Below are 21,466 nucleotides of genomic sequence, written 5' to 3'. Positions count from 1 at the left end.
AAAATCATACATAATGTACCAGGAATAAAAGTGGAAAACTTCTGTATCAGCCAAATAACCCAGCTGATGCTACATTCACTTAAATATCTCTTAAATATTGATACTTGCTGAGTGATCTAAAATACCAACTTATAGCCAAGTGAAAAATGTATCATTAAGGCATAAATAAAATCAAGTGACAATAAACCTTTAATATTTTGTGCCTGTGTCTGCAAACCATCAGCGGACACAAACTTTTTCCATTGATGTAAAAACACCGCGTGGAAATTTACCCCCATATAATTGGAAAAATATCCTTGATGTTTTCAAAATGATCTAACCCAACAGAGAACTGTCATTTCAAGGCTCTTGCCATAAGGCTGCTCCAGTGGTGTTGCTGCAGCATGCTAACTGATGGCCTTTTTTCCTGATGGCAGTTCCTTGGCTCCAATCTCAGAAGAGCACCCCTGTGCCATCCTGTGGCATCTCTGAGTGAGATTGTCAACTATTTTCAGTTTTGTGCTATAGGTCCATGTCTACTAGGAACTGGGTTGAGACTGTATCAATGTGCCCCACACATGACCCATATAGCCAACAGTTAGAAGAGACACTCATCCCAGCAGGCTGGGCTGGATTTGTACTCTGATCCCAGAGATGAAAGACCATACTTTCACTCCTGTACTAGACACCAATAACCTTTCTTGCCCCTTAAAATATTTCATATTTACTCAAGCTGCATTTGGGTGATTTAAAAACAGGAATGAATTGAATAGCTTTGATAGTTATTTACAGCTGTGTATAATGTCATGGTCGATCCAGGTATAATTCAAAACATGTTGTGTGTGACCTCCTTTTTCTTTTTTCAGTATAAAAGCAAACGACAAGAAATTGAACCTGTAAACAATACCAGTATTACTACTGGGCCAACAGTTACTGTTGTCATGACAACACAAATAAATGAGGTAACATAACTTACTTGCTATTCATTGGTATCATGATATTTGCCAAGTAATTTTTATGAAACGCCATTTCAAGATCAAAGTTTCTACGTGTGCTTAGTCTGCATTGAATTGGCATAGCATCTCAGAGCACCAAAACATAGCACCATACAGTGAAAGAACACTGCTCAGTCTCCCAGCATCTCAGAACACCAATACATAGCACCACAGAGTGAAGGATCAGAGCTTTAGCCTCCCAGCATCTCAGAACACCAATACATAAATCCACAGTGTAGAAATTAAAGGAGGATGGGGTTATAACTGGGGTTATAGTCTCTGGCCAGTCAGATGTATCTGAGCTGCTCCAGAGCCCCGTGTGGTTTTGAATCGCTCCCCTTTTCTTGGTTCTGACTGCCGGACTTATTCAGTAGCGATGTAGACAAAACGAGACTTGTGGTTGGGTGCAAAGAAGACCAGTATTTATTGAAATAAAAGGGAAATAAATTGAAAATAATCAATACAGCACACCTATGCTTAATACAGCACTATTTTGCTTATTACAGCACTTTTACCTAGTGCGGCACACTTTTACTTAATACAGTACACTTTTGCTTACTACAGCACTCTTTTGCTTAGTACAACACTCTTTTACTTAATAGGGGAGAGGAAACAGACACATCGAGGGAAAATTGACTAAAATTACAATTTTAACAAAATTCCCCTTAATTCCCACCCCTAATACTTATCTAAGTTGCCTTGTAATGGGCCAGAAAATCTATGCTCACCAGTGAAACGCCTGCTCCGTGCCCCTGCGGTCTTTATTCTTCACCGCCCCGAAGTAGAGATACCCCAGTATTTAAAAGTAACTGCTGGTATTCCACTTCTTTTGGGCGGGCTTGCTGAGCTGTTCTTCTGTAGGCAGAGCATGGAGGTGAGGCGGCAGAGAGAGAGAGCGATGGCTTCCTGAGAGGCTATTTTATACACATTGGGAGCCATAATCTTCGCGCCCAAACCTGGATGTACCTGGGTTATACAAAAGGGAATCGATCTGTCCCCATTGACTGTGATGGCTTGAATGTATTCCCCAGTCATTGACTGGTTTGAATAAAGCTGTCTTAGTTTGAAAAAAAAATGTCTGTTTTCTTAAGTGCTGAGTAAACAGCCCTTAGATGTTAGTGTAAACAAATCCATTGTCCTGCGGTCACCGCCCAACTGCAATTGATTGACAATCTCAAGTACTTAATCTCTTGAGTCAACATTGTAGAGAGTTTGTGTAAACAAACATCCATTGTCCTGCGGTGAAACTTCCTAAACTGCAGTTGATTGACAGTTTAAATACCTCATTACTTCAGAGGCTGAGTTTTTTTTTCAAATCCTTTATCAGCCATCTTTGATTTTCCTTTCACATACACACAGGCTGTGTTGTGTCTTTTGCCATGCGGCCGGACAGCCATCTTTGATTTTCCTTTTCACATACACACAGGCTGCCTTGTGTCTTTTGCCATGAGGCCGGACAGCCATCTTTTGATGCCCTGGATTTTTAAGGTATATTCTACCCAGGTTTTCTTTAATCAAAAATATAATCTTCGGGGCTATAGAAATTTTGGAAATTCTTGCGAAACCTTACAGTCCCCCATCGGATACTAAAACTTGCTTGTAGTATCCTGTCCAAAGGTGAGAAATAATTTCTGACCCCCCACAAACAACCTTCCCTTATACTTATCTATATCTATCTTTGATCCCCTGACACCTCCATCTCCCCTACCCAGAGAGAATTGCAGTACACGGCAGGCATCTATCGACAGAAAAACATGATTAGTACAATAATTCAAACACGGAGGGGGTCCAATGCCCCTGCACCACTGAGTCTTTACAATAGTTCAAGCATGGAGGGGGTCCAATGCCCCTGCACCACTTGTGACATAGTTTTAACACAATACAACATATTTAATGGGATTACCACCAAGCCAAAACATATCTGTTAAAAAAACAAATGGAAGAAAACGAGCTTCCCTTTTCCTTTTCTTTATATAATGCAATAGCCTGACACTTTAATAAATGGCACCATTCTACAGCCATAAATGTATTTCAAATTTTACAATCTGCAAACACGACAATCCATAGGCATATGCAATTTGTTCAATTAACTCCAAACAAGTAGTACAATCTTACAGTTAGGAACTAAATTCACACATTATTTCCTTTGGAGTTGGGACCAATACATAATACAAAATATAAAATAATTAACAAGCTTTTTGTAAACTCTTAATCTTAATCGGGATCTCCAATAACAGTTTAAATGCTGTGGGCATCTGCCTCCTGCAGACCCCTCCCGTCGTGGGCTAGGGGTGCTCCTTTTCTCGAGCATCCAAAGACACGATGGTCCTGTGTACCTTCCGGAACTCTGAAAAAGACTTTAAAAAGAAAACAGGTCCCCTGGCTCGGGGAAGTGTGATCAGGTCCCGTGACCTTGGCTCACATAATACAACTTCTGGAATGGTACCATACATAAAACTTATATTCTAATAATTAACACTACCGAAATTGCAATATAAAATTTAAAATTACGCAGTTCTACCTTAATCCTTTATACACATTACTTGAACAAAGCTATATACAAGCGCTGCCTGTCTCCGGGCGGCCAGCCTAATCCCTGTTTGGGCTACCACAGGCTGCTCCCTGCGGCATGGCTGGACTGATCCCAACTTTCAGTCCCTTGCAGCTTATGGCTGCTGGTTGGGGACTTCTGTCTTTTGGCTTCTCCCTGACTCGGGAGACCGCTCTCTTCCACTGGAAAGCTGGTGACCATACTTTCTTGGGCTGGGGTACCCAAAGAGACCTCCTAGGGAGTGTCGCTGGTGGGGCTACCCCGGTGAGCGGACCCTTAGCTTGGGTCACACTCCTTGCTGGCTGGGGACCTCCTCTTTCGGGTCCCTCCCTTCTCAAACCTAGGCTGGGGACAGGCAATCCCTTGCCGCCGGCTGTCGGTGGCTGAGAGCCTGCCCCTTCAGGTCTAAAACCTGGTTCAGGCTCCTCCCCGGAGTCCCACAAGAGAGGGGGAATCGCTCGGGCCAAGTGCTGGGGAACTTCTCCTCTCCCGCACGCGACTGCACCTGCGTGTGCAGTCTGTGTGAACGTATGCGCTGCAGGCTGAGGACTTCTATTCTCAGGTTCAATCCCAGCTGCCTGTTTCCCTGCCTCCGGCGCAAACTATCTGCATTGTTTAATATAACTGGCTGCCTGCCAGTAATCCTGTTCTAAATCCTTTTCCCTTACCAGGGCGGCCTTAAAGGTGGAATCTTGGGCTTGGAGCTGCTTTTGGTCCAGGGCCAAAGCTATCCCCTGTGTGCCTCCCCTGTCCCAGATTGTTGCTACTGGACCTGCTCTACAAGGGTCCCAGAATTCTCCTTCCCTGTCCCCCTGCTTGAACAACTTACACTGGTCATGAATGGCTCCTCTCCTAACACAAGCCACAGCGCCTGCCTGTGCAGCCTGTGAGCTTGTACCCACTGTAGGCTGAGCATTTCTGTCCTCAGGTTCACTCCCAGCTGCCCGTTTCCCTGTGGGTCCCATTAAGCTAAATGGGACCTTGTTAGACTGGGGTGAATTGGTCAGGTCTTCCGAGTGGACCACCATGCTGGAGGCTCCAATGTCCACCAAATATCTCCCCTGCACTGTCTTCACCCCCATCTTAACATAGGGCCTGCTCCCCTGAGCATTTACGCGGGGACACAGGTCAACAGGCTGCGCTGGCTCTAGTCATTGCTGGGAGTGGGATGGGGAAGATGGGGTCAAAGCACCGGTGGTGGCTGCTACTCTACCCTGGCCAGTCAGAAGAGACCATAGGGACTGTAAAAATGACTCAATCGCAGCGGGAGGGATATCTGGCCCTGCCTTTTGGGCTGGGGCTGTGGGATCCTTTCCCTGGTTATCCTTCCAGGGATTAGAGTCATAGAGTCATAGAGTCATAGAGTTATACAGCACGGATAGAGGCCCTTCGGCCCATCGTGTCCGCGCCGGCCATCAAGCCCTGTCTAATCTAATCCCATATTCCAGCATTTGGTCCGTAGCCTTGTATGTTATGGCATTTCAAGTGCTCATCCAAATGCTTCTTAAACGTTGTGAGGGTTCCTGCCTCCACAACCCTTTCAGGCAGTGAGTTCCAGACTCCAACCACCCTCTGGGTGAAAAAGTTCTTTCTCAAATCCCCTCTAAACCTCCTGCCCTTTACCTTGAATCTATGCCCCCTAGTTATTGACCCTTCTACTAAGGGAAAAAGCTCCTCAGTATCCATCCTATCTATGCCCCTCATAATTTTGTACACCTCAATCATGTCCCCCCTCAGCCTCCTCTGCTCCAAGGAAAACAAACCCAATCTGCCCAGTCTTTCTTCATAGCTGAAGCGCTCCAGCCCTGGTAACATCCTGGTGAATCTCCTCTGCACCCGCTCCAAAGCGATCACATCCTTCCTGTAGTGTGGCGACCAGAACTGCACACAGTATTCCAGCTGTGGCCTAGCCAGTGTTTTATACAGCTCCATCATAACCTCCTTGCTCTTATATTCTATGCCTCGGCTAATGAAGGCAAGTATCCCATATGCCTTTTTTACCACCTTATCCACCTGTTCCGCCGCCTTCAGGGATCTGTGTACTTGCACACCCAGATCCCTCTGCCCCTCCGTCTTGCCTAGGGTCTTACCATTCATTGTGTATTCCCTTGCCTTGTTAGTCCCCCCAAAGTGCATCACCTCGCACTTTTCCGGGTTAAATTCCATTTGCCACTGTTCCGCCCATCTGACCAACCCATCTATATCGTCCTGCAGACTGAGGCTACCCTCCTCGCTATTTACCACCCTACCAATTTTTGTATCATCCGTGAACTTACTGATCATACCTTCTACATTCATATCCAAGTCATTAATGTAGACCACAAACAGCAAGGGACCCAGCACCGATCCCTGTGGTACCCCATTGGCCACAGGCTTCCAGTCACAAAAACAACCTTCGACCATCACCCTCTGCCTTCTGTCACTAAGCCAGTTTTGTATCCAATGTGCCAAGGCACCCTGGATTCCATGGGCTCTTACCTTCTTGACCAGTCTCCTGTGCGGGACTTTATCGAAGGCCTTACTGAAATCCATGTATACCACATCCACTGCGTTACCCTCATCCACACACCTAGTCACCCGCTCAAAAAATTCAATCAAATTAGTCAGACATGATCTTCCCTTGACAAAGCCATGTTGACTATCCCTGATTAATCCTTGTCTCTCCAAGTGGAGACTAATTTTGTCCCTCAGAATTTTTTCCAATAATTTTCCTACCACTGATGTTAGGCTCACTGGCCTGTAGTTCCCCGGTTTTTCCCTACTTCCCTTCTTGAATAATGGTACTACATTAGCGGTTCTCCGGTCCTCTGGCACATCCCCTGTGGCCAGAGAGGTCCTGAATATATGTGTTAGAGCCCCCGCAATCTCTTCCTTTGCCTCACACAGCAGCCTGGGATACATTTTGTCCGGGCCTGGGGATTTATCCATTTTTAGGCCTGCTAAAACCGCCAATACCTCCTCCCTCTCGATGTTAATATGTTCGAGCATATCACAGTCCCCCACCCTATTTCTATGTCTACATCGTCCTCCTCCATAGTGAAAACAGATGCAAAAAATTCATTAAGAACCCCTCCTACATCTTCTGGCTCCACACACAGATTGCCACTTTTGTCCCTAATGGGCCCTATTTTTTCCCTAGTTATCCTCTTACCCTTAATATACTTATAAAACATCTTAGGATTTTCCTTTATTTTGCTCGCCAGTGTTATTTCATGGCCCCTCCTTGATCTCCTAATTTCTTTTTTAAGTATCCCCCTGCACTTTTTGTACTCCTTTAGGGCTTCCTCTGTCTTTAGCCTTTTGTATCTGCCAAAAGCCCTCCTTTTTTTCCTAATCCATTCTCGCATCTCCCCTGACATCCAAGGTTCCCTGTGGTTTTTGGAACCACCCTTGACCTTTACGGGAACATGTTGCCATTGTATGGTCTCAATCTCCCTTCTGAAAGCCTCCCATTGCTCCGATGCGGATTTTCCTACAAGTAGCTGATCCCAGTCCATTTTGGCCAGATCCTGCCTTATCCTATTAAAATCGGCCTTCCCCCAATTTAGAACCTTTATTTCCGGCCCATCCCTGTCCTTTTCCATGACCACCTTAAATCTCACCATATTATGGTCACTGTCACCAAAGTGCTCACCTACTAGCACTTTTTCCACTTGGCCGGCCACATTCCCTAGAATTAGGTCCAGTACCGCCCCCTCTCTTGTAGGACTTTCTACATGCTGGCTCAAAAAGCTCTCCTGGATGCACTTTAAAAATTCTACACCCTCTGAGCCTTTCACACTTTGACTATCCCAGTTAATATTGAGGAAGTTGAAATCCCCCATTATTATTACCCTATTATTTGCACATTTCTCTGAGATTTGCCTACATATCTGTTCCTCTATCTCCCCCTGACTGTTTGGAGGCCTATAGTACACTCCCAGCAAAGTGCTTGCCCCCTTTTTGTTTTTAAGCTCCACCCATATGGCCTCATTAGAGGAACCTGCTAATATATCATCCCTCCTTACTGCAGTAATTGACTCCTTAATTAATATTGCGACACCCCCTCCTCTTTTACCTCCCCCTCTGTCTCGCCTGAAGATTCTGTACCCCGGAATATTGAGCTGCCAGTCTTGCCCCTCCCTCAGCCATGTCTCCATGATAGCAACAATATCATACTCCCATGTGTTTATCAACACCTTCAGTTCATCCACCTTATTTGCAAGACTCCTTGCATTAAAATAGATGCCATCCAGCCTTGCCCTTATATATTTGCCCTGTCTACCAAGCTGACTTGTTTTTTTCTCTATAATTGGCAGCACATCACCCCCTATTTCAGCTCCCCTCTGTATCCCATCCCCCTGCCAAGTTAGTTTAAACCCCCCCCAACAGTGCTAGCAAACCTCCCCGCAAGGATATTTGTCCCGCTCTGGTTCAGGTGCAACCCGTCCGACTTGTACAAGTCCCACCTTTCCCAGAAGCAGGCCCAGTGATCCAGGAAACTAAAACCCTCCCTCCTACACCAACTCTTTAGCCACGCATTCATCTGCACTATCCTCCTATTCCTATACTCACTAGCACGTGGCACTGGGAGTAATCCAGAGATTACAACCTTTGAGGTCCTGCTCTTTAATCTGTTACCTAGCTCCCTAAATTCTTGATGCAGGACCTCATCCCCCTTCCTACCTATGTCGTTGGTCCCAATGTGGACCACGACCTCTGCCTGCTCCCCCTCCCCCTTAAGAATGCCCTGTAGCCGCTCAGTGACATCCATGACCCTGGCCCCAGGGAGGCAACAAACCATCCTGGAGTCACGTTTGTGGCCACAGAAATGCCTATCTGTTCCCCTTACGATAGAATCCCCTACCACCATTGCTCTCTCACTCTTTTTCCTCCCTTCCTGAGCAGCAGAAGCGTCCCTGGTGCCAGGAAGCTGGCTGCTGCTGCCTTCCCCTGGTGAGTCATCCCCCTCAACAGTATCCAACTTGGTATACCTGTTTGAAAGGGGGATGTCCGCAGGTGTTCCCTGCACTTCCTGCCTGCCTCTGTTGCTCCGCCTGATGGTCACCCACTTTCTTTCTGCCTGTGCAGCCCTACCCTGAGGCGTGAACAACTCGCTAAACGTGCTATCCACGACCCTCTCAGCATCGCGCATGCTCCAAAATTCATCCACCCGCAGCTCGAGCGCCGCAATGCGGTCTACAAGTAGCTGCAGCTGGATGCATTTCCTGCACACATGGTCGTCAGGGACACTGGCAGCGTCCCTGACTTCCCACATGGAGCAAGAGGAGCAGAACACGGGTCTGAAATCTCCTGCCATGACTTACTCCTTTAATTAATTTTAAAATTTATTCAATACCCCAGTTACAGGTATATTCTAGGGCGCTTTATTTACCAACTGTCCCCACTACACCTCAGAGAACCTAGAAATTTAACACCACAGAATTCAAGCTTGTCTTGAAAAGAGAGAAATACTCACCAACCAATCACTTACCTGCTTCCTGCTGACATCACACTTGGATTACTTTTTACCTCTCTCCCGGAAACTGGATTGGTATGCCTCTGACTGCTCCCTCTTATACTCAGCCGCCTCAGGCTGCTCCTGCGCAGGTCCACTGCTTCTCCGGTCTCGGGGCTGTGGGCCTCAGTGCCTCTGACTGCTCCCTCTTATACTCAGCCGCCTCGGGCTGCTCCCGCGCAGGTCCGCTGCTTCTCCGGTCTCGGGGCTGTGGGCCTCGGTGCCTCTGACTGCTCCCTCTTATACTCAGCCGCCTCGGGCTGCTCCTGCGCAGGTCCACTGCTTCTCCGGTCTCGGGGCTGTGGGCCTCAGTGCCTCTGACTGCTCCCTCTTATACTCAGCCGCCTCGGGCTGCTCCCGCGCAGGTCCGCTGCTTCTCCGGTCTCGGGGCTGTGGGCCTCGGTGCCTCTGACTGCTCCCTCTTATACTCAGCCGCCTCAGGCTGCTCCTGCGCAGGTCCACTGCTTCTCCGGTCTCGGGGCTGTGGGCCTCGGTGCCTCTGACTGCTCCCTCTTATACTCAGCCGCCTCGGGCTGCTCCCGCGCAGGTCCGCTGCTTCTCCGGTCTCGGGGCTCTGGGATTCTTACAGTCTTTTCTCCAGTGACCGTCTTTCCCGCACCCATAACAATTTAACCTAGCCTGGGAGGGACGGTTCCCCTCCTGGTGCCACTCTTTCTTACTCTGGCTCCCAGGTTTAACCTCATGGCCCTTTCCCTTGGGTTGGGGCATCTCGATACACCTTAGGTTTCTAAAGGCTACTGTGAGCTGGCGGATCACCGCTTCTTCGGTGGTCTGGGGGGTTCGGGGGTCAAACCAAGCCGTGACCTGGGCTTGGATCTGGGGTCGGCTATTTGTCATAAGACAACGGAGCCAGTGGGTCAATTAGACTGGGTCCAGTGCTGCCCGCCCTGGCATTCCCGGGCATGCGCTCTGGTAGACTGGCCACAGCCTGTCAGCGAACGCCTGCGGGGACTCCCCTGGGAGCTGCACCGTTCTTTCTACCCGGGCGAACGGACTACCATCATTGAGTCCCATGGCCTCCAATATTTCATTCTTGAGACCCTCATAATCCCTCTGCCCCCTTTTGCACTCACCAGACAGGGCCTGGAGGAGATCACCTGCCAGGGAAAACAGCAGCATTTTTGCTTGCGCTGCGTCATCGCAGTCATTTACACAAGCTGCCTGCTCTATCTCCCTGAAGTGCAGAGAGGGGTCCCCCTTTTTAGTGAGCTTGGGGATGTGGCTAACCATGTCCCTGAGCTGGTGGGTGCCATACGGCACCACAAACTGATTCTGGAGGGCCTCTGGGTCATCTTCATCAACGGGCCGACCGTACCTCCGTTGTCGGAGAGGGTACACTGGTCCTGGTCCCGGCCTATCTAGCGGGGCCTGCTGTGCTTCCTCTACCACCTCATCCTCCACCCCCCTTTGCTGCCAGAGCTCCTGAAAGCTCGGAGCCGTGGGTGGTGGTCGTGGGACCTCTGATTCCCTGACCAACCTTTTCCTGGGTGTTGCCTGTGGGACGGTTTTATTTGGGTTGCCGGTAAAATCCGGCTGACCTGCCTTCGGGCTGATCAGACATATCATCCCCTTTGCCCTCTTTAAAGCCATATTCAAGCTTTCTTTCTCTTCCCTACAGGGACCATGATCTGCTTCCTCAAACCCTTGCTCGCAGGCCAGCTTATATGCTGCCTTTACCTCCCTAACCTTTTCCTCCTGCTCTTTTATTTCTTGTATGATGAGGCAGGTGTTCTCCTCCCGCACCCTCATCTCATTGCTCTTGGCCTCTGCCACTAGGCACTTCAGGTACTCTGACTCATGCCTCGTGTGGCTTTTGCCCTCACTAAACTGGACCACCAGGCGCTCTATCTTGGCCTGGTATTCCTCAACCTCCCTTTCCCTATCCCAACTCTCTGCTCTAGATTCCCTAAGCCTGTGGGTAACTTCCCCAATCCTGCGGGCACCTAACCACAAACAGACCAGTGGGGTGATAAAAAGAAAACCAATAACTGTTGCTCTCTCCAGACCCAAACCACCATCTGCTACATCGCATACCGTTGCCGACGGTCCTGCCACGGTCGCCATTTTGTAGAAATTAAAGGGGGATGGGGTTATAACTGGGGTTATAGTCTCTGGCCAGTCAGAAGTATCTGAGCTGCTCCAGAGCCCCGTGCGGTTTTGAATCGCTCCCCTTTTCTTGGTTCTGACCGCCGGACTTATTCAGTAGCGATGTAGACAAAACGAGACTCGTGGTTGGGTGCAAAGAAGACCAGTATTTATTGAAATAAAAGGGAAATAAATTGAAAATAATCAATACAGCACACCTATGCTTAATACAGCACTATTTTGCTTATTACAGCACTTTTACCTAGTGCGGCACACTTTTACTTAATACAGTACACTTTTGCTTACTACAGCACTCTTTTGCTTAGTACAACACTCTTTTACTTAATAGGGGAGAGGAAACGGACACATCGAGGGAAAATTGACTAAAATTACAATTTTAACAAAATTCCCCTTAATTCCCACCCCTAATACTTATCTAAGTTGCCTTGTAATGGGCCAGAAAATCTATGCTCACCAGTGAAATGCCTGCTCCGTGCCCCTGCGGTCTTTATTCTTCACCGCCCCGAAGTAGAGATACCCCAGTATTTAAAAGTAACTGCTGGTATTCCACTTCTTTTCGGTGGGCTTGCTGAGCTGTTCTTCTGTAGGCAGAGCATGGAGGTGAGGCGGCAGAGAGAGAGAGCGATGGCTTCCTGAGAGGCTATTTTATACCCATTGGGAGCCATAATCTTCGCGCCCAAATCCGGATGTATCTGGGTTATACAAAAGGGAATCGATCTGTCCCCATTGACTGTGATGGCTTGAATGTATTCCCCATTCATTGAATGGTTTGAATAAAGCTGTCTTAGATTGAAAAAAAATGTCTGTTTCCTTAAGTGCTGAGTAAACAGCCCTTGGATGTTAGTGTAAACAAACCCATTGTCCTGCAGTCACCGCCCAACTGCAATTGATTGACAGTCTCAAGTACTTAATCTCTTGAGTCAACATTGTAGAGAGTTTGTGTAAACAAACATCCATTGTCCTGCGGTGAGACTTCCTAAACTGCAGTTGATTGACAGTTTAAATAGCTCATTACTTCAGAGGCTGTTTTTTTTTCAAATCCTTTATCAGCCATCTTTGATTTTCCTTTCGCATACACACAGGCTGTGTTGTGTCTTTTGCCATGCGGCCGGACAGCCATCTTTGATTTTCCTTTTCAGATACACACAGGCTGCCTTGTGTCTTTTGCCACGAGGCCGGACAGCCATCTTTTGATGCCCTGGATTTTTAAGGTATATTCTACCCAGGTTTTCTTTAATCAAAAATATAATCTTCGGGGCTGTAGAAATTTTGGAAATTCTTGTGAAACCTTACAACAGAATGAAGGAAAAAAGCTTTAATCCACTAGCATCTCAGAACACCAATACATAGCACCACAGAGTGAAGGAACACAGCTTCCACTGTTTTTCTCAGCAGCCTTGTTTTAAATGGGACAATTGTGAACTGTGAACATAGGAAGTGTGTGATTTGGTCAGGCTGTAGGAGGAAAAATAGGAACAAAACAGATTTTCATACCTTAATTTTTAAAGATAAATAAGGATCATTAAACTGAGGTTTGTATTGTCAATTTAAAACCCTGGAATTCTTCTGATTTTTATTTTTAGTGTGTAAAAAAAAGGGGAAAAATCAGTAGGGAATACAATTAGACCCCCAAAAGCCTATGTAAATTGAGAGAAAATCAGTAAAAGCTAGTTTTCATTTCAAACATTGTTTGCTAATGTGTAAACAGCATTACCTTCACAGCAGTAGCTAAAGAAGATCCCGGTCCCATTTAATGAAAATTCAGTTTGCACAGCCTTCTTCTCATTTTCTGCCAAAAATTGGGCCTAGAGATAAGCAGTATGATATGTCAGTATGGCTACAGCACAAAACATATGTCATAACATCACAGTGTAATGCACGCATATCGTGGACTTGATTTTTTAATTTTTGAACAGCTCCACATCTTCTCTACTTAAAAATGTAAAGAAAAAGTGAATCCTTTCTCAAGGTATCTGAGCAAAACATGAGCAAGGAAAGAGGAAAGGCCTTTATCCTTTAAACGGGTGCTACATTTTTCTTATAGTAGCCTTTTAAAGATAAGAGCTGACGCTAGGGAAAACCTAACAATTTTGATAAGATTTCTGGAATCATAGGGCAGGATTTTCATTGGGCCGTGGAGTCAGGATTGGAGGCGTGTGGGGGGGTTAAAATCCTGAAATCAGGGGTCCCGACCCCATCCCGCACCCAAACCCGCCTCCATGCCAGTTTCAAAGGAGGCGGGTACCCACCCCGCACTGGGACCCGCCTACCCGAGGCGGGAAGGGGTTAGTGGCAATTAATTGCCTGTTAACAGGTAGTTAACAGGCAGTTTATAGCCTAATCCCTAATTTAAAGGTTGAAGTGTGGGATTCCCGATGGCTCCAAACCACGCCAAGTTAGAGGAGGTGGGCCGTCGGGTTCAAGGACTTGGAGGGGTCGAGATGTCGGTGTCCGGGTGAGTTATGTGTGCATGAGTGCAAAGGTAAGTGTGTTCGGTGTGTCTAAAGTGATTAAAGAAGTTTAAATGACATTTTCTTACCTTTTCAGCCTTCCTTCCTTTAGGTCTCGGGAGTCCCTCGTCTCACTGACACAGAAAGCAGAATGGCTGCAAACTGCCAAAAGTGACAGCCTTCAGCTTTGTGTGCAGCAGAGATTTCTAACTGAGTCTGTGGAGAAGGACTCAGGTTAGAAGTAAGACTGTCAGTGTTTGACAGCTTCAAACAGCTGTGAAACGCTGATATTTCATCTGTCAAAACCTCTTGACAGATGAAATTTCAGTCTGTGACGTCACCTGTTGCTGGGTGGCCCTTAATTGGCCTGCTGAGCCCGCTGGGCAGGCTCAACAAGGTCAATCAAGTTAAAATCGCGTGGATTGGCCGCATCTCGATGGAGGCGGGACTACAACCCCAAAAGTTGTAGTCCCGCCTCCAACCCGACTCCTGAATGAAAATCCAGCCCATAGAATCATAGAATGGTTACAGCACAGAAGAAGGCCATTCACCCCATCGAGCCCGTGCTGGCTCTCTGCAAGAGCAATTCAGCTAGTCCCACTCCCCCACCCTTTCCCCGTAGCCCTGCAATATTTTTTCTTTCAGGTACTTATCCAATTCCCTTTTGAAAGCCGTGGTTGAGTCTGCCTCCACCACCCCTTCAGACAGTGCATTCCAGATCCTAACCACTCGCTGCGTAAAACAGATTTTTCTTATGTCGCCTTTGGTTCTTTTGCCAATCACCTTAAATCTGTGTCCTCTGGTTCTCGACCCTTCTGCCAATGGGAACAGTTTCTCTCTATCTACTCTGTCCAGACCCCTCATGATTTTGAACACCTCTATCAAACCTCCTCTTAATCTTCTCTGCTCTAAGGAGAACAACCACAGCTGCTCCAGTCTGTCCACATAACTGAAGTCCCTCATCCCTGGAATCATTCTCGTAAATCTTTTCTGCACCCTCTCTAAGGCCTTCACATCCTTCCTAAAGTGCGATGCCCAGAATTGGACACAATACTTCAGTTGAGGCCGAACCAGTGTTTTATAAAGGTTCATCATAATTTCCATGCTTTTGTACTCTATACTTCTATTCATGAAGCCCAGGATCCCATAAGTTTTTTTAACTGCTTTCTCAATGTGGAAGAAGGAAACATAAATATAATGTGGAGACTCACAAGGTCTGGTCCCACAGCATTCGGCCCCCTAGAGTGACTACAGTATAGCATAGAATCTCCCAGTTGCCTGCCCCTCCACATTCCACTCCACTTCAAGAATTTTGACAACATAAATCTGTAATTTATAAACATCAGTCAGTTTTGCTGCAAACTGACAACTAACTTCTATCCTAATAGCCTCTCCAGTGATGGTTTCCCCACCATGCTGGCATTATCCTCTAATGCCACTACTGTGGCAATGCAGGGACACTGCTCATGCCACTTTCACTCAGATATCTCTTTGGCAAAAATAATGGGATTTTTGAGTTTTTGTAAATACCTGTTAATTGGTGCACCAAAGATGTTAATTACCAGATGGTTATCTCTCCTACACAATAGATACTGAGCCAAACAGAGCAGGAAGATCCCAAGATTGATACCTGATCTCACCTGGTGTGCACTGCAATTGGCTTCAGTGTCGTTGGGTTGCGGTGGGGAGGGGGTGGGAGTGGGGGTGGATTCAGTCCCAGCGTTTAATCTGCTTAATAGTTATTCAATGGCCCACGCTGAAAAGTGCAGAACCACTTTTTATTCAATTTTGAAAACATGGCTGTGATTCCCTGCGAACCACAATAATATTTATGTCTAAAAAAATATTGTGCAGCTATGGGGGTCTTTCCTGGTATGGCCCTGCGCGTACGATCCTTTTTTATTTTTAATCATATAAAAATAACATTTATGAGCCTTGGTCGTCTGGTGCACGTCCATTAGTGAGTTACTAAAGACACTGAAATTGTATTGAATAATTGAAAACAAATCATATACAAATAACAAAACTATAAATTAGGCTGCAATTCTTATTTTTAATCTTTTCAAAAATCTTCATAGACTAAAACCAAGGACTACAAAGTGATTGGCGCATACTCTGATGGAATCAATGTACTGGGCCTCATTGTCTTCTGCCTAGTTTTTGGGATTGTCATAGGACAGATGGGCGAAAAAGGCAAAATTCTGCTTGACTTCTTTGATGCATTGAATGAAGCCACCATGAAAATAGTACAGATCATCATGTGGTGAGTAGGATGTTGCACTAAAATTATGCTCTGCGTTATTTCAACACCATTCTACTTGTGCTAACTGAGGGAGGCATTGACACCATCTGTGGATTGGCTTTCCCCTTTGGCAATAAAAAGAACCATAAACTACGATCAAGTCTCTGATTCCTCCTTCCCCTTAATGCCAGAAACAGCTCTAGCAAAAAATGTCTAACATCATTAAACCTGCTGATAAGGGTGGTGCTGTTGTTGTTTGGCGAACCGACCTCTACCTTGCGGAAGCTGAACGCCAACTCTCCTCCTCCTCCTCCTACCTCCGCCTGGACCATGACCCCACTAGCAAACATCAAGCCATTGTTTCCAACACTGTCACTGGCCTCATCTCCTCTGGAGATCTTCCCTCCATGGCCGCCAACCTCATATTCCCCCAACCCCGCACAGCCCGCTTTTACCTCCTTCCCAAGATCCACAAACAGGACTGCTCTGGTAGACCCATCGTTTCAGGCTGTTCTTGCCCCACGGAACTTATCTCTTCCTATCTCAACTCTATTTTTTCTCCCCTTGTCCAGTCTCTTCCCACCTACATTTGCAACTCTTCTGATGCCCTCCATCACTTTAACAGGTTCCAGTTTCCTGGCCCCAACCGTCTCCTTTTCACTATGGACATCCAATCCCTCTACACCTCCATCCCCCACCAGGATGGCCTGAGGGCGCTCCGTTTCTTTCTTGAACAGAGGCCCAACCAGTCTCCATCCACCACCACCCTCCTCCACCTGGCTGAACTTGTTCTCACATTGAACAACTTCTCCTCTGACTCCACTCACTTCCTCCAAATTAAAGGTGTTACTATGGGAACCCGCATGGGCCCTAGCTATGCCTGCCTTTTCATGGGATATGTGGAACATTCTTTGTTCCAGTCCTACTCAGGTCCCCTCCCTCACCTCTTTTTCCGGTATATCGATGACTGTATTGGTGCCGTTTCCTGCTCTCGTCCTGAACTAGATAAGTTCATTCACTTTACTTCCAATTTCCACCCTTCCCTCACCTTCACATGGTCCATCTCTGACTCTTCTCTTCCCTTCCTTGACTTCTCTGTCTCCATTTCTGGCAATCGGCTTTCGACAAACATCCACTACAAGCCCACTGACTCCCACAGCTACCTGGACTACACTTCCTCCCACCCTGCTTCCTGTAAGGACTCTATTCCATTCTTCCAGTTTCTCCGTCTCCGCCGTGTCTGTTCTGACAATGCCACCTTCCATACCAGTGCTTCCGACATGTCTTCCTTTTTTCTCAACCGAGGATTCCCCTCTACTGTGGTTGACACGGCCCTTGACCATGTCCGTTCCATTTCCCGCACTTCTGCTCTCACCCCTTCCCCTCCCTCCCAGAACCATGATAGGGTTCCCCTTGTCCTCACCTTTCACCCCACCAGCCTCCACATTCAACGGATCATGCTCTGCCATTTCCGCCACCTCCAACGTGATCCCACCACCAAACGCATCTTCCCCTCACCTCCCCTTTCAGCATTCCGAAGGGACCGCTCCCTCCACGACACCCTGGTCCACTCCTCAATCAGCCCTAACAGCCCTTCCCCTTCGCCCGGCACCTTCTCGTGCAAGCGGAGGAGATGCAACATATGCCCTTTTACCTCCTCCCTTCCCACTGTCCAAAGCCCCAAACACCCCTTCCAGGTGAAACAGCAATTTACTTGTACTTCTTGCAATTTAGTATACTGTATTCGCTGCTCATGATGCGGTCTCCTCTATATTGGGGAGACCAAACGCAGATTGGGCAACTGCTTTGTGGAACACCTCCGTTCAGTCCGTAAGGGTAACCCTGAGCTTATGGTCGCTTGTCACTATAATTCACTGCTTCGCTCCCACTCTGATCTCTCTGTCCTCAGCCTATTACATTGTTCCAATGTAGCTCAACGTAAGCTCGAGGAACAGCACCTCATCTTTCGATTAGGCACTTTACAGCCTTCTGGACTCAACATTGAGTTCAACAATTTCAAACTATAACCCCTGCCCCCATTTTTCATGCTGTATGATTTTGCCATTCCCATTTGCAACATTTTATCTCTCCTGCCTCTTACAAAAGCACAGTATGTTCCTTCAATTCCTTCCCCCCTCCCACCCCCCCACCCTCCCCCCCCCACCATCTCTGCACCTGCTTAATATCTGTTACATCTCCAGCTTTTTCCAGTTCTGATGAAGGGTCCCAGACCTGAAACGTTAACTCTGTTTCTCTCTCCACGGATGCTGCCTGGCCTGCTGAGTTTTTCCAGCGTTTTCTGTTGTTATTTCAGATTTCCAGCATCCGCAGTATTTTGCTATTGTTCTAGCAAGAAAGGGTTGGACTGGTCTACAAGAGCAAGGGGTGATAACCAATGTTCCCATTTAGCTGAGTGGCCACACGACCACGCAGCTGTCTGAAGCTCCCGCGCAGGCTGCTTGCCGGTTTCTCAATGGAAAAAACACATATGCGTGGAAGTTTGAATGGACCGCGCAGCCCCTTACAGGAGCTGCACACCCAAAAAAAGAATAAGAGAGAACATTGGTGAAAACTCTCATTGTCACCTATGACCCATATTTCTCCTTTAATGGTTGTTTCCAGTTTTGGTGGAGACACAGCCAGTTAAAAGTTACATTTACTCCCACTGTAGTCCCAGGGATCAAGTTCCTGAGTAGCTTTCCACCTTTCAACAGCCAAAGAGTCCTGTCAACTATATTATGGGGGAAGGGTAAGTAAAGTGTGAAAAAACAAACTAAAAGCTACTTAACCCCTGGACCAAGACTTCAGCCATTGTAGTTTGGTGCCAGTGAAGAAAATTTGCTACTACACTATATTAAGTCCACATATTTAAATGTGGTTTTACCATCATAAATGGGAATTTATATAATCCCCAGCAATGACTGTTTCACTGTTACACCTACTATTTAACCTCCTACTGCAGTGTATAACTTTGCTGCTTCAGTAGTACATAGAAGATAGGAGCAGGAGTAGGCCATTCGGCCCCTCGAGCCTGTTGCGCCATTTAATGAGATCATAGCTGATCAGTACTATTTATTTGAGCTGCAAATCAAATGAAATTAACTATTATTTCTGAAATAATATAATGAGTATCAGAAATGTAAATGTACTGAGATTCAGTTGAAATTTATTTTCCTAATATGACCACTTGTCAATGATTTTTTTTAGGTATATGCCAATAGGTATATTATTCCTCATTGCTGCAAAAGTAATGGAAGTGGATGACTGGGAAATTTTCCGTAGACTTGGACTTTATATGGCTACAGTGCTGAGTGGGTAGGTATCACAGTTCTTTAAAATGCTTTTGGGAATTACTGAACCAAATTTTGAATAGTAACAAAAACAATTGTTATTTAAAGAAAGAGAGTCCAGGTTACTGAGTCATTTCAGAGAAAATGTATGGACTAATGCTGCTTTATAGAGTTAAGTATTAGAGCTGGATTGAAATCTTTCAGTGATGATGCAGGATTAAATATTATATGATTGGGTGGTTCTGTGTGTTAATTATCTCTAAGGCCTATTTTAAATCTACTACAAATGGATAGGGTGATAGTTGTTGACATCTCTATATTAAATAGGCAGAAGCAGTCTTAATCCAGATTGCACTGGACAAGAATTCAGAGAATAAAACTGCCTTCAAATTCATCATTAATTCAAATTGGTTTAGGTATCTCACTCTATAAAACCATAACGTGAGGACTGAGAGTATGTGACAATGGTAATCTCACATTAGTGAGAGTTCTCTTTTGGGATAAGGATTGAGGTGTATTGTAATGTCATTTTTGTGTGTGTTTGTGTATATGTGAGTTCCAGGAGGGGGACATAAGAGTGTAAAATTGAAAGGTGTTCCATCCTCCAGTGCTATTATTCTTTACCTTGCTGAGCAAATGCACAGAGAAAGTTTTAGTGAAAAAGATTTACACGTTTACTACAAAAACAACTTGCATTTATATAGTACTTTTTAATGTGGTAAAATATCCCAAGGTGCTTCACAGGAACGTACCTCATCTCAGTTCAATGATGTTCACAACATGGGCTGGGGATCATCTTGGCTCTCAGGACCCCTACTGTTCTATGTATCCCTGGATCTCCTGGAAACTATGATGTTGGCTGGACCAGGGGTGTATGTAATAGAGAGACAGAGAGCAAGAGAATGATAGCTATTGCAATTATACGATTGAGGACCTCAACAAAGAATTAGTGAGTAACCATGTAGTGTTTGACATAAATTGTGTCAAGTAAAATGGTTTTATATTGGATTTTATTAGCATTTATTGGTTAGAGAGTACTTGAGAGTTAGTAAACTAAATATAACATAATCAACATCGAGTTCAACAATTTCAGATCATAACCTCTGCCCCTATTTTTTCACATGGCAGCTGTTGATGATTCTGCCATTCCCATTTACACCTCTTCTAGACTCATCTTTTGATTCTTTACTTGTCCCATGAACATCTCCTTTTGCTTTGTACTATCATCCCTTTTGTCATTTAATCTTTCCTATCTTCCACCCTATCACAGACCTTCCCTTTTGTTCTTTCCTCCCCTCCCCCCTTTCCCTGCCTCTGCTTAAAATCTATTCATCTCTAACTTTTTCCAGTCTGACAAAAGGTTATCAACCTGAAACGTTAACTCTGTTTCTCTCTCCACAGATGCTGCATGGCCTGCTGAGTATTTCCAGCAGTTTCTGTTTCTATTTCAGATTTCCAGCATCCACAGTATTTTGCTTTTTTGTAAACTAAATATAACACCTGATTCATTTTAACTTTGTTTTAATTTGCTTTTGCAGATTAGCCATCCATGGTACTATTATTCTACCCATGATCTACTTTATCGTGGTACGGAAAAACCCCTTCATATTCGCTGGAGGAATGGCTGAGGCATTACTGACATCTGTCATGATTTCATCCAGGTACAGGACAGATTATAGTAAGGGAGTACAATTCTGTAAGCAGCAGGGACATTTCTGATATAGGAATTTATAGTGACTGCACAGAATAGAAGAAGTAATTTACCCTCATTAATCATTTATTCTGCAACTGAATGTAATTAAGAGGCTTACCCATTAAAATTCAAAATACTGAATCCCTGAAGACTTATTGAGTTAATGCAATTCATGATCTGTTGCTGAAGCGTACAGATCAGGTAGGCTGCAACTTTAATCCCTACATGCTGGTTTAACAGCTCTCAGCTGGGGCAGTAGTAAAGTTGCTATAATTGTCTTCAGCATCCCTGGACCAGGAAGAATGATAATCATCCAAGGTTCTTGGTTCTGCTTGCTATCCAGCGATCCCTGTTGGAAAGTGCAAGTGTATGGATGTTGGGCAAGGACTGGATCAGGCTTGGTTGCGATATTCCTTGCTGTTGCACAGGTTGCTGATGCTCCATTTATACACTCGCTGTATCTTCTAATATGGGGAATGACCTCTTGGGTGAGGTGCCAGAGGGGTGCTGGAGCCTTTAGAAACAGACACTGGCATGAGTCAGTACCTCGCTAAGGAGCTAGCAGATAGTGAATCCTTTGCAGAAATTATTGTTGAGAACTTTCTCTTGAGTAACCCCTGTTTCCCTTTATATTGGTGCTGA

At 45.9% G+C, this 21,466-nt stretch overlaps 1 protein-coding gene across 1 annotated transcript in view; it reads left to right on the top strand.

Moving 5' to 3' along the window:
• The window catches only part of slc1a1 (solute carrier family 1 member 1), an 86,659-nt gene that overhangs the window by 54,116 nt on the left and 11,077 nt on the right, over nucleotides 1-21,466 (top strand). The window contains exons 6-9 of the mRNA XM_085984174.1: nucleotides 846-941; nucleotides 15,678-15,862; nucleotides 19,049-19,156; nucleotides 20,670-20,792. Coding sequence (XP_085840300.1) covers nucleotides 846-941; nucleotides 15,678-15,862; nucleotides 19,049-19,156; nucleotides 20,670-20,792 — 512 coding nt within the window. The remainder of the gene's footprint in view (nucleotides 1-845; nucleotides 942-15,677; nucleotides 15,863-19,048; nucleotides 19,157-20,669; nucleotides 20,793-21,466) is intronic.

This window comes from Somniosus microcephalus, chromosome 1 (assembly GCF_052327205.1).
Source record: "Somniosus microcephalus isolate GS21.2 chromosome 1, FLI_Smic_1.0, whole genome shotgun sequence".
Taxonomy (NCBI): domain Eukaryota; kingdom Metazoa; phylum Chordata; class Chondrichthyes; order Squaliformes; family Somniosidae; genus Somniosus; species Somniosus microcephalus.
Note: the sequence above shows the minus strand (reverse complement) of the source record. Positions and strands in the feature narration are given on the sequence as shown.